A 14523-nucleotide genomic window follows, 5' to 3' on the forward strand; every position below is an offset into this window, starting at 1 on the left:
ACATTGCGGGGGGCCTCTGGGAACGGGTTGCAAAAACACCTGGAGTATGTTGGTTTTTCTAGTGTATGCCATTTTTAATTACTTAAGGTCTCTCTTTTAAAGTTTATTTTCCCTATGTTTATGTAACAAAGTCTCATGAGTGAGAACCTTATGCATTAATCATGTAAAGATGTCTTATAGAAAACTTTTTGAATTCTACTTTACACATTTTAGCTCTTAATTAGGTAAGAAATGGCTGCTGATTTAATTTAGAAGCTGTTTTTAAGCCATTTCTTTAGTGAGTTGTATTTTGTGTTTCCCAGCGTGATAGACTTTATGCTTTTCAATTTGTGTATTATATTAACCGGGAAAAGTGCTGAACAAATTACTTACCACACATATTATTCTACACCTGCAATGAAGGTGTGGTCAGGGTAGGGCTGGTTTTCCTTGTTTTCCTATCATCAGTCAGATCAAGTTATCCAAAGCGGGGTCAAAAAGGGCTTACACATGGAGAGTAAGGAATAAGAGGAGTGTTTCCTCATTGAGATTCTGTACTGTCTTTCTTTCCTCCCATCCTGTCTTCCTTCCATAGGGTATGACTGACTGACAGTTTGACTGGCCAGGAGGCGTGAGAGGAATCAGATCCCATGATTTTGAAATATTACTTTTGGGGTCTACTCTGGTCATAGTTTAGAAGTCACATATACTCAGTGTCCTTCAGGAGAAAAATGGCATGACCTAACAACAAAATAAACATATTCACCAAGAGATTTTTGTTGTCCTCTAAGGAAAGTACTTATGACTTCTCCAATTACAGATTTAGTCATGTTTTACGGTTGCCAGTCTGTGCCCATACAACACACTTGGCCTGCTTTTTTCCAGAGAAAAACTGAAAAGACTGCTCAAATACACTATTAATTCTGACATCATTTTATTTACTTATTATAATGTAAGTTCACCCAACAATTTAGATACAAAATGAAGAACTACCGACAGATTGTGGAAAGCGTAAGTCAATTGATAAGATATTCACACAGAATTATTCAGTTTGTTCACTGCACAAAGGGAATAAAATGAGACCCAGGGAAGGAACAACTTTTCGCAATTCATTTCCCCAAAATAAGGGAGGAGTTTAAGGTTCACACACATAAGAACCATCTGCAAGAGTTATATCTTCATGTTTCCTTCTCAGTTACGGACCTTTGGTGCTTGAACTTGGACACTTCTAGGCCTCATAATTTTAACAAGACTGATGCAAATGAATGAACAAATAGAAGCAAGAGAAAATTTAAATATGTCAGTCATAATTCAGAAGCTATTGGGTTGACAAACCTAGATACTTTGTAATGATTTAACAAATTTAGTTATTAAATATTTCTTAATAGTAAAGGTAGTCATAAAATAATACTATGATTTATTAATTACATAAAGCATGTGTGCTAATAATGTGCTTTATGTTTTCAGAGAGGCTTTTCACGCTTTTTTCCTCATTTATTCCTCTTCACAATTGCCTCTATTTTACAAATAGACAAACTGAGCTTCTAAAAGTCTAAGTCCTTTTATAAAAGTCACAGTTATTTTAAGAACATGGGAATAACTCAAATGTATTGATTCTGTACCTCTCTCTAAAACTACCAAAGGTTAACTTGCATCTCAGAAGTCGGAGCTGGAATCAAAATATCTCCTTGTCAAGTTAACAAATATATGTGGAATTCTGTTGGCTACAATTACTGTTAATGTCTTAGCTATGTAAGCGTAGCTTTCTCAGACAGCCTCACACCTGCCATATATAGACATATATATATATATACTGAGGACCTTCATCATGTATTACATACATCAAGTATTACTAATACTTGTAATACATGTAATACTTGATGAAGGTCCTCAGTGTGTGTTAATGATCACCACTTAAGAGTATTAAAAATAAACATATTCTAGTGGCCAAAGCTGAGAGAAAGAATCCCAAGCCTTCAGGTGGTTGTCAGTAGGAATACCTGCCTAGGTAATTAAGATAATAGAACTCAAAGAAACTAAGTCTGAGTTTTGGTCATTGTTCTCAGAATAAATTTCAGTAACATGCTGGATATATTACTTGAATGTTCAAAGTCTCATTATTTTCTACGCTGGTTAAAAAAAAAAAGTTTGTTAGTTTTCCACTAACAGATGTATTATTGTAATTTGCTCTTACTTACACAATAAACTTTTAAAAAGTAGTACTTTAGACATTGAAGTAATGCACAGAGTTCATAGTAAATAGTGTTTCAAATTAAACTAGATTAAATCAGTGCAGAAAATGTCCAATGTAGTCAGATTTACTAATGAAATACTTACACTAAACAAATACATTTTTGTTTTACTTAATTCAGCATGATTCAGAACTCATAAAATACCCTTCATTAGCAATTCAGCACAAAAGAGATGTGCAGTTCTATCTCAGTAACCTCAGGTTAATGTTCTTAATTAAAACATTATCTCATTTAATGACAATTCAGTTGCCAGTAAAATAAGGTTAATTATTATTGAGGCTTATGTTTCAGAATCATAGAGGAAGGATTCTGTGAATTTGCAGTCTTTGTGGCAAATGTGACTGTAAAAAGCACATAGATGAACTCCTCTAATTTGCAAACTATTGAAACAATTCAAATATTAAAAGGTGGAAATGAACTTGCAGCGTGCACTTAATTTCAAAACTCCATGGAAAGATAAAAATCTAATTAAGATTATACAATGCGAGACAGCTGAATTTTGGAAACAGCCTGATATTTCCTTTGTATACAATTTTTCCTATGTATACAATTTTAATTTGTTTTCATGTAGAAGCTAATTGGGATATCAGTGATTCTGTGCAAATATAAGCTTACAGTGCTACAGACATAAAAAATACTGCCTACGATATGATAACAACCATATATGTCTGTGACAAAGTATATCATAAAATTATGCAATGTTTATAAGAACTCACAAAAGAGATCAAGTGAATGTATTTTTCCTTTAATCAGTTTTTTGAAAGATAAATATAAACACAGTTTTTCACTAGCTATAAAAGTCAGTTTCTTAATAATTATCATAATTTTAAATTCACTACTATATACTATTTTAGGCTCTTTTGTAAACCATCTTTTTTGTTAGTCTATAAAACAAAACTATGAGATATTTTTATCTACAGAAAGTAAACCTACTCTAGCTCAAAACTTCTGACTTGTGACGTATTCTGAGAATTATCTCATTTTTGATAATCAAATAAAATAATTCTTGAGGATTTTTTGTTAAAAACCTGTCCATGGTCCTTATCCAGTAGATAACAGTCAAAATGTGAACCCAGAGTTCTCTGACTCACACATAAAGCTAAACCACTTCTCAAAATGTGGTTCTTTTAACAGTGGTGTCAGCCTCACCTGGGAAATTTTCAGAAATGCAAATTCTCATGTCCCATCCAGAGATTAGAAACACTGGAGGTGGGCCTCAGCAATCTGTGGTTAAACAAGCCCTGCAGTCCCATTGGGTGTTTCTGAAACAGTTTAGCCTTTAATAATCACTGAGCTGATCTATACAGAGGGTGCCCCCCAAAATGTATATGCATTTTAAGAAAGGAAAACAACTGTTAAAATCGTAATACTCAATATATACCAATAACAAAAGATGAATACAAGTCACGTTTGACTTCTGCAATTACAAGAGGTGCTCAAAATGATTACCACCAGCGTCCAGACACTTCTGATTATGGCAAACTACTGCTTGAGCAATGTTGACCAAAGTTTCCACTGGTATACATTTTTGGGATATATATATATATCATAATCACCCAAAGTCCATAGTTTACATTACAGTTCACCCTTTGTGGTGTTGTACATAGTGGGTTTAGACAAATGTATAATGACATGTTTCCTTCATTATGGTACCATACAAAGTATTTTTCACTATTCTACGAATTCTCCCTTACTCTGCCTATTGAAGCTTCTGCCGTTCCCTGCATGCTAATTATTAATAACCTAACAAAACAATTCTTGAGGAGCTATTACTGACTATTGATGGAATATATTATATTGCTTTTGGTCCTGATTTAACTCCAGGTTTTGTTGATGGCAATTCCTTAAACATGGTTCTTTCTTTGTCATCCTAAATCAGATGTGTCATTCTCTTAGATTTTTGTAAGTTCTTTTAATTCAACTCACTTTTAATTTCCTTGTCCTTCTCTGTATATCTCCTATGAGCTTCTCTTAAAGCTTCGGCCACACCACAGTGACATCAGTGTTTCTTTACAAACACATTAAGCCACAAGTAGTGAACTGATTCTGTTAATCATTTTTTCACATACTTTTATTCATTCATTCAACATGCTTGAGGAATGTTGTTGAAAGTCCCCATTTTTGCTCCCTAAGAGTTTACAGTATAGTTAGAAAAACTTTGAAGGCCATTGCCTAAGAATGAACTAAAGCAAAACTACAGTAGTTAAAAGCATCATAGATTTAAACACTGGTTCTCTCAGTTAATGGGTATTTCACCTTGCATGGTTTTGTTAGCTTCTCCACTTTCATCTGGAACATTACAATTATACCTTAGTACTCCAGTAGGAACATTTAGTAAAATAATTCATGCAATGTTTAACACATATTATTAGCTAGAAACATACTAACTCCTATGCAGGCTAATTATTGTTTCATAAATTTTGATTCACTAAACTCAAATTACATGTTCTTACTGCTGTCTTGCTACTTTTCATGCTTGATATTGTGTGAGAACAGTCTGGTCCTGGCCCACCTCCCAAGGGTCACTTATACCCCATCTATTGTTCATAAATTTAAAGGAACATGTACAATGATTAATGCATCGAATAAATTAGATATATGGAATTTTAAGCATGTGGCACCTGGGTTGTTGGGTTTTTTTTTTTCCTTTTTTTTTAATTAGCGAAGCTTCTTTCCCATTGCCTTTCATATCCTATAATGTGAGTAGCTGCTTGATCAACTAGTTTTGTTGTAAAGCCAGCCTTTCTTGTTCTTTCTAGGAAAAGAACACAATAGCTCTGCTTAATGAATAAAATCATCATGATTTTCCATCACCTTTAATTGTCTGACTAAAATGCTTAAGAAGCAGCAATCTACAAAAACAATTGAAAGCAATCAAGTTGTTGAATTTAAAATCATTTCTACTTCAGAAAAATTAAACTTTTTCTCCATTCTAACACAAAATTGTAAAAGAATCAAAATGCATTTTCTCTTTTGCCTCAGTATATTCTAATGCTTAATGTAATGTGTTTAATGTATTTGCATTACAACTTCCATTTTCTCAAAGGCAGGTCAAGTGAACCCAACAATCAAATTATATGTTGTAAACTTATATGGACCAACTCATACTTTGGAACTCATGCCACCTGACAGCTTTAAATCAAGGTATGCAATTTCAATTTCACTTTTACCAGGGAATAGGTAGTTTAACTCCAATTATCATTTTGTTGCAATTTAGAGAGAGATGTGATCAGCTCAACAAATCCACTTGAAAATAAAGCTGAGGTTGCCTCCATTAGTGCAGCAATGAAGTCATTCTGGGTCTCTTGTTCCCAGGAAGCATTTACAGTTTTAAGGTGATTAACTGCAGCATAAAATGACTAGCTATACTGATATTGAGAATTAGATCTTTTACATGAGATGTGACATAGATCTTTTGCATGAGATGGGAACAAAGGATGATTTCCTATTGAATTTTCTTCCTAAAAATAGTTACTCCATTTTTTTGAAAATTGTCCTCTTTAAGAGTATAATCTCCTTAAAATTTGTGCAGTTTTTTCAACTTTCTCCTTACAACTTGCCAGTGATTCTCTAGCTTTCTTTCCCAGGCAGGGTAACTTAATGAGATTTTGATTGTAAATATCCTACATAAGAAGCAATCTTATTTAAGAAATGTAAGTGGGGAGAAAAGAAACACAATTTATTGTCGGAACGTAATTTTAATATTAGCAATATCTACAATAGTGAACATCAATCAAATAACCATGAAGATTTTTAAATCCACAGTAGTCTCAGACTTCAAGTGTTATTCTTTCAAATACCATGTTTCCCTGAAAATAAGACCTTGCCAGACAACCAGGTCTAATACATGTTTTGGAGCAAAAATTAATATAAGACTCGATCTTATTTTACTGTAATATAAGACTGGGTTTTATATAATATAATATAATATAATATAATATAATATAATATAATATAATATCGGGTCTTATATTAAGTTTTGCTACAAAAGACGCATTAGAGCTGATTGTCTGGCTAGGTCTTATTTTAGAGGAAACACGGTATCGCATCTTTTTAAAATTTAAAACAGACCTAAAAATGGTGTGAGACAGGCAGCTGATTTTGAAAAATAGTTTCACACTACATTGAATGATATGGGTTTAAGCTCAAAATGTATTCTGAAGACATCAATAATCAATCAATGCAAGGTGACTGACTCAAAAAGAAATTCCACTCTAATGTTGTTCATTAACATATTTGGGAAAATGTCATCACAGTTGGGGATTTTCACAGAAAGTACAGCCTGCTGTGTGTGGAAATTTTTCCTAATTGAAAGGTAATAAAATTTTATGGAATGCTTACAGTGGAAGGGCCCTCATTAACTACCTAATGTAAACTGCTCCATTTATTAGTGGAAAAGATGAGGGCCAGAGATCTAAACACACACACACACACACACACACACATACAAGAAAAACAAACAAACAAACAAACAAACAAACAAACAAAAAACACATGATTGAGATAGACCCTCAGGATTAGTCTGTAGCAGAGTTAGAAAACAAAATAAAGCCTGTCTTAGTAAGTTGCAGAGCATCGCATCCAGGTTGTGATGGAAGACCTTAAAGAACCATCTGAATTGACACACAGAATGAAATATGGTTGACCAAATTAGAAAGAAACTTCTATTTCTGAGCTTGATCTACCAGCCATGAAAGATTTAGTCACAAATGAAACAACTATAAAAACTACTGATATTTTATGTGATCCTTAACTCTTATCTTTTTCTCTGATTTGTTTGATGCTCTGAATTAAGAGGATAGGGTACTAGACTGGAGTGTTTGAGTCATGTCTCTGCCACCATTTCATTATGTGATCTTGGACAATTCACTCTACCTCTTTCTGGGTCTGAATACCCTAATCTTGAAGTAATAATTTATAATTCTCTTCAGTTTTTTTTATGCCTTTGAAATGGAGGTCAATTTTTAAATATCCAGATTCCTCTTTAATAGGAGATAGTGATTCCTGATCTTGATTTTGTTACCTGAAAGGGTTTCTAATGAGTTCACCAGATAAGCTATAGCAGAATATCATCAAATACAAAACTTCCTAAAGACAGAAACAATTATCATTAATCAAAGTATTAGTTAAGTGTTTATCTCTTTAATATTTGAGGTTCAATATGATAAAATTAGTGACTCATTGCAGAGAAATATTACATATCCTTAGATGTTGGAAGTCCAGTACACAGAATAATATACTGGATTCCTGTGAAGGAAAAAAAAAATTCCTGTGAAGGAAAAACAGTTAAAGGTAATTCAGGTATATTAGTTTAGCAATGATATTGGTCTAAAATTTGGGCAGAGTCCTGGAATACTTTATCTATACAATGTACATAACAGTTTTGCCTTTTCTGCGTCTTGGACGTATGTAAATGCCAACTGTGGCATTTGAAATGCACCAAAGTGTATGATTTACTTTTCTTTGGTGTTGGAAAACTCAACATCAAAATTTACTTCAAAACTGGTATTTTCAAATAGTCCCTATATTTCAGTTTTTCAGAAATATATCTTAGTACTTATTTGTTCCTGGTGAAAGCTTTAGTCCAGTTCACAGAAAAAAAAAAAGAAAAAGAAAAAGGTGATCAATGAAATTTGTATCTTCAGCATTTAGCCACTTTGAGTACAGATATTATATTACTTGGATGGGCCCAGAAATACACAAACATGAGAAAAAATAGAGATAGCTATGGTGTAAAAAAAAGAAAGCTGCATTCCTCTACTCGCAGCTGCACATCAAATGGAAACCAGGCTCTTATTTTCCTTGACTTTGTTTTAGGATTATCAGTATTTCTAATATTTACAACTTAGTACTTTAGCTATGTGAAAATTTGCCTGAAAACTATTATACCTTCCCTAATTAGAAAAATCCTTGAGATCTAAAAGAGCATACCATTTTTCTTAATTTATTTGTCAGAGTCCTGGACATTTTAAAGGTGATACATTCAACAGGGGTAATGAAACAGTTAATTAAGGACCTATTAACAAAGATATGGGCAGGACTAAGGGGAAACTCACAAAGGACAGGAAGGCAACTTAAAGTCTGCAATAGCAGAAAGTTATTACTGCCCCAGGACTGAAGGATCCAGGGGTCAGGCTGACTTATGAGACCTGGAGAAGCTTGTAGCTGAAGAACAGGGTGGACCCGCAGAGCTTGTCCACAGGTATTGCAGTTCAGCCACTGCCAAACCAGGCCCTAGTGGAGAGTGGGCCCTGGCAATAAATACCCTGAATTCACCTCTGAAGTTTTGAGTTCCTGCAGAGGTCTGCTGTTGACAAGGCAGCTTCATCGCAGAGTTCAGCTTCTGGAAACCTTGGGGGAAAAGTTGGGGAATGGATCTGGCAAATGGAGAATATTCAGTATAAATAATTTAAAGATAACATTTGCCTTAAAACATGTATCGTTGTTATTACTTTAGGGATGTATTGGAGATGTTCATAAGAACACACAATGACTTTTCTGAAGCCATGTGAGAAATGTTCTTTCTCTGTTTCTGTCTTTCTCTGTCTCCGTTTCTGTCTTTGTGTGTGTGTGTGTGTGTCTTTCAGTCTCTCTGTCGCTCTATATGTAGGCACACACATACACGGACTCACACAACACAGACATCTGTGATTTATCTAGGTAGTACTCGTGCTTCTGAAAACCTGCCGTATTTTCTCATGGGCATTGTGGATCCTGTAACTGATCTCGTTTTATGGTCTGCGTTAGTGTGTTTTGGACATGGAGTTTACCTATGGTAACACTTGCTTTCCTCTATAACTTATTTACCTATCTTTCTAGTTTTCTTTACCATGTTATTCTGATATCTTTCTAGGCTAATTCAATTTTTTTACTTTTTTTGAAAATGTCTAATATATAAATTATTTTTGTACCAGTATAAGTAATAATAATCCTATATTTATTAGTGGCAGGATTCCTATAAATCCCAAGCAATACCAAATCATTTTTATTTTTTAAAATTTATGTATAAATATGCATAAAGTAATTTGCTAGTAACATACTTTCACCATGTCCTATCAAAGCCATCAAATGTCCTCTCTTCTTATTGGACTTTGAATGTGTTAGTATCTTCATAACATAGATACCAGTATCATTTGAAATGCTGCTTAAAATTACAATAACAAAATACCTAAATAATTGATTCACTTTGTAATATTTTACATCATTAATCTTTTTTGGTGTGCTCTCTAAGCATCTACTATATTTTCAGGTTATCTTCAGATGACCTGTAAAATGACAATCAGTGAGTTAACTTTATTCTATTAGTATAGTTATAAACTACATTTTTCTTTTTGTTCTTCCTTTTTTTCCGTTAAACTTGAACTTCATATATGACCATCTCGTAGCCTTCTTCTTTCTAATAAAATCACAAAAATGACAATAATAATAGTTGAATATACATGCATCTAAATAGGGAGGAAGATTAATAAGATGAATATAGAAAGATGTTCTCTTATGAATTGAGCTACCTTACAAACAATATCCGCTGACTCTTCCTGGCTCCCAAAGAACAAGATCTGTTTTGAATTTGAAGGTGTTAGGTCATTTGCTTTGGTCTGTTGATTGTTTATTTGGTTGGTTGATTTAACTATTTATAAAAACTAGTGTTTACAATTATAATAGGAAAAGGTCCCCAAGCTAGTCCTATTGCCAAAGAGAACTTCCCTTCAATCAGATACTTACACTCTAGTCAATGAATGTAAAATAAATTTCAATTCATTTATATGGTTTTAAAAAGAAATTAAAAGAATACATTCATTGGAGAAAGGCATAATTCATTTTCCCAATTTCTTGCCCCACACTTCCTTCATTTAAAACAAAAAATCATTAGTAATTCAGCTAAAGATCCATCATCAAAAAAATTCTGATCATGAATGCAACTTTTACATAACAGTGATTCGGACCAGACTCTTACCTTTATTTGAATTATGATCTGTGGTGATTCTTCAGAATGAAGCATGGTAGGAACTAAGATAATGCCCCCGCACCCCATCCTCAGGCCCAGTGGAAGTTTGACGATTTATCTCATCCTAAGGGGAAGAAACATTCTGTAAACTGTTATACTATGACTTTAAGATATTATAGGCATTCAGCATCTTTACTGGAATTTATAGGTATGAATTTAAAAATGATTATGTCCTTGTGGAAAGATTTTTTTTTTTTTTTAATGATATTGAACCATGCAGATTTTCCCATGGGCTAGACATTTGTCACACCTTTTGGGAAAGTGATTTTCCTTTATGTTCAGACATCTCCAGGCTGAAGAATAAAGTAGTGGTTTGTCTTTGGTTTCTTCTCATTCTGTGTCATTGACATTATTTTACTTATCTGAAATCTTTCTTTAGTCATCCACCCTTTATGCCCCATTATTCTCAGCCTGTACCATTGACCATTGATGTTACAGTGTCATTTTGCCCTGTCACACTAGCCTTGATACTATCATGCTTTCTCTTCCTATTTCATTTATGTATGTCTAGTCTACATCTCTTATTCTGCCAAGAAGTATCTGTGCCTTCCAAGAAAATCTAATTAATAAACATCTATGTTCATGGAAGTGTCCTAAATGTCTCCTATTACAAGTAATGCATAGTTATTAAGAGAGGTCTTGAGAGGGCAGGAGCTATGAGTTGGTCATGAATGCCATCACAACACACTTATAAGCAGAGATCCTGGATTATCTAGAAAAGCATGAACTCAGTGTAACTATATGTATACAAAGATTATGTTGTGAACACAGGAAGCCAGTCAAAACACATACCTGTCTGCAGGTGATGCAGGGGCCTCCATGCCACATACCTTTGTGAACAATTAGATCTTCTGTGCCAGACCACCCAGCTGATAGAAAGTCTTTCTTGACTTGAGTGCAATCCCTCTAACCTGCTTGTCTCTGTCTCTGTGGCTCAAGAGGACCAGATCCTCGAGGACTTCCTGGGTAACCCAGAGCCATGGAGACTGGGAACAAGCAGGAAAGCCATTTATAAGGAAGGGGCACTTCCGCTGGCCACTGGTCGTGGGACACCAGATCTAATGTGTTCATGAGATGGCATTCCAGGAGGACAACCACATCTGCAACAGGCAGGCCAAGGAGTGACATTTCCAGGTAAGGGTTCTTCTCTACTCCCTTTTTCAGAGGAAGCCTGAATACCTCTGAACAAATTGAATCAGTACATATGAAACATAAAGAGATATGCACCTGGGATCCTGGGACAAAGATGTGATTTAGTTAGTGAATGTATCTTTCCTTATGTGTCAAACTCCACTTTAACTTTCATTTTGGACAATTCCAACATTTTATCATAGAAATTTCAATGGTTTGAAATTACCCCCGAAAGTCTTTAAAAATTCTATTTTGGGGAGAACTCTCATTCTTCAGATTATAAATAAGATATATACTCAGATATCTCACATAAGACTAAATTTTGCTTATAAACATACTCGTAAGATACATAATGCACGAACACACAAAATAATCACATTATTAAATCAAAAAGAAATATGTGCTATGACTATAAGTTAATGATTTTTAACTTAATATTACATCTAAGTTAGTGTTCCCTGTAAAAAATCATTTGTTCACCTAGATTTGCACTAGTTGAATTTTAATTGTTTTTCAAATATGAGATCCTTTTTAAAAGTCAAGAATTTCCCTTATAGGTAATAAATATAATGTGTCAATCAATGTCTGTGAAGACATTGCAAAACAGATGTTCTAGCAACATTTCACTTGAGGGCTACTTTGAAAGGGAAGAAACTGAAGATGAATATTTAAATTCTGTTTTGTTGTTGCTGTGGTTGCTATTTATTTTTAAAATCTATCATGTTAGTTTATCTCACTTGGCACAAAAGATAATATTACTCAGTTTAGTTAATTGAGACAAATGTCTGAGTTGGTTTGAAAAAATTTTATACGCATATCTGTTCTATCTAGATTTTTGCCATAAAAATCTAGATAGAACTGATATGCGTATAAATATGCCCTCCTTGATTTTGCAGTCTTTGGTAAATTGTTTGCAATAATATCATTTTTACTTCAATTCAAACAACATTTATACCAATTAATCAGAAATATGTGTTGTCAGAAGTCAGCATTTCCTTTCCTAATTGATTATAGTATCCACGATCATTTTTCTCCGTGTTAAATCCTCTAGATAATTCTATTAAAGTTTAATATCTATATTTCCCCTTGTTAGTATTCACACTGCCAAATATAATAATGCATGCAAAATAAAGCAGTTTAAACAAAACACAGAGAAAATAAACAGGACATCATTTTTTGAAGAACTGCAAGGCCCATTGATTTGGGCAAAGATTAATCCTAAACTAGTTGCATATTTGATTCAAAGTTGCCTTGTTAACTCTCTTTAGGGAACTTGATACTATGATTTCACTGATTTTCTAGGCAATTTTCAAGTGAGACTCAGCTGGTGGTAAAAGCTGCCAGATGTCTTAAAGAGGTTGTTGAAGAAAATAAGGCGGGCTCCACTGTATGACAAATTATGCTTGCCCTTCTAATGACATTTTCACCTTGATGGGCTAGCAGGTTTTCTTGAGGAAGCAGTAGCAGTAGTGTTAGAAATGTAAGATTCATGTAGCTGAAAATCTAACCCAGATGTTCATAAGAACAGGTGCTTTGTATAGCAAGGTTTTTTCTTCCATAGGTGATTTTTTTTTTAAGTCACATAATAACTGGATGGATTGATTTTAAAAATACTCATGGAAGGCACTTTTAAAGCCATTGCTAAAGCATCTCATGTATTCTGAAACTGAGCAAACTTGTTGGAAAGTTTTTTTTTTGTTTTGTTTTTTCTTTGCTTTTTTATTAATTGAATCAATGTTGATGATTGTATTTTGTTCTGTGTGGGTTAGGGGTTTTGTGACATATTATGTAAATTTCCGATCATAGAATCTACAGTGAAAGACATATGAATTATAAAGGAAAAAATATAAATTGTCCCAAGCTACCACCAGACTGAAAACATCATAGGCCCCACTAATTAGTATCCTCACTGTACCAAATATTTAGTAGGCTCCTCATCTCCTTCAGTTTGATCCTTTTCTGTTTTATACTGTTTCAAATAAAGAAGAGCTTTAAAATGTTGTAAAAATACTATGAGTAAGATTGGGACTGGCCCTTCACCCAGAAGTGACAAGCACCAAAACAAGCCATTCATAGCTCTGTAGCCCAAGTCCCTATGGATAAAGTGAAATAACATGGAGGTCATGCATAAGAATCAAGTCAAGTATAAGCTTTGCCTTTTAATTGATTATGGATTATGTTTTAAAGAAATGCAGGTGTGATCACAAAATACAGTGAATGTTTAAATATAAAAATAATTATTACAGTAAAAGACACATCCTCATTAATCCCCCTCAAAATCCCCTCTCTCACTTTGAACACACTTATTGCATCATTCTTACCACTTTCTAAAGCAATTCTGGAAGTCCTGTTTAATGAGTGTCTTCAGTTGCGCTATTGTGGCTGCCTTGATGTCTTGAATCGTCTTGACTTTGGGAAAGAGCCAGAAGTCACATGGTGCCATATCTGGTGAATAAGGTGGATGAGGACACACCATAATGTTTTTGTTTGACATAAATTGCCATACCAGAAGTGATGTGTGACACAGAGCCTTTCTGTTGTGATCACAATATATGGTGAATGCTGCTGCTGAGTGCCATCCAGAAAGGCAGGGATCTTCAAAACAGGAAGCGGCACATGGAACCTTAGTGGTAACTGTGTGACAAGTTTCAACTTGTTTGGCACAGTCAGTCAGGTGTGAACTACGGTTGAGAGAAGGTGTGCTTTAAAGTGTGCCGTAAATCATCCTCCATCATGACAATGCTCTGTCAAATAAATTTCTGTCAAATAAAAATAGTATGGTGTGTCCTTATCCGCCTTATTCACCAGATCTGGCACTATGCTACTCCTGTCTCTTCTCCAAGGTCAAAATGACCATGAAAGGAAAATGTTTTGAATCTATTCAGGACATCGAGGCAGCCACAACAGTGCAACTAAAGACACTCATAAAAGAGGACTTCCAGAACTGCTTCAGAATGTGGCAAGAACAATGGGATAATTGTGTTCAAAGCGAGGGGGAGAAATTTGAGGGAGATTAATGGCAATGTGCCCTTTTCTGTAATATTTTTTTCTTAATTTAAACGTTCACTATGTTTGATCACACCTCATATAATAGACTATGCCTTAGAAAAATTATACTTAATTTGCACATATGTCAATACTAAGAAGTAGAAGATA

General features: G+C 34.1%; 1 protein-coding gene across 1 annotated transcript in view; it reads left to right on the forward strand.

Annotated features, from left to right (window-relative positions):
* DPP10 (dipeptidyl peptidase like 10) overlaps window positions 1-14523 on the forward strand; it is a 614062-nt gene that overhangs the window by 530762 nt on the left and 68777 nt on the right. The window contains exon 10 of the mRNA XM_033112250.1: window positions 5278-5375. Within this exon, the coding sequence (XP_032968141.1) occupies window positions 5278-5375 (98 nt within the window). The remainder of the gene's footprint in view (window positions 1-5277; window positions 5376-14523) is intronic.

Source organism: Rhinolophus ferrumequinum, chromosome 8, assembly GCF_004115265.2.
Source record: "Rhinolophus ferrumequinum isolate MPI-CBG mRhiFer1 chromosome 8, mRhiFer1_v1.p, whole genome shotgun sequence".
Classification (NCBI taxonomy): Eukaryota; Metazoa; Chordata; class Mammalia; order Chiroptera; family Rhinolophidae; genus Rhinolophus; species Rhinolophus ferrumequinum.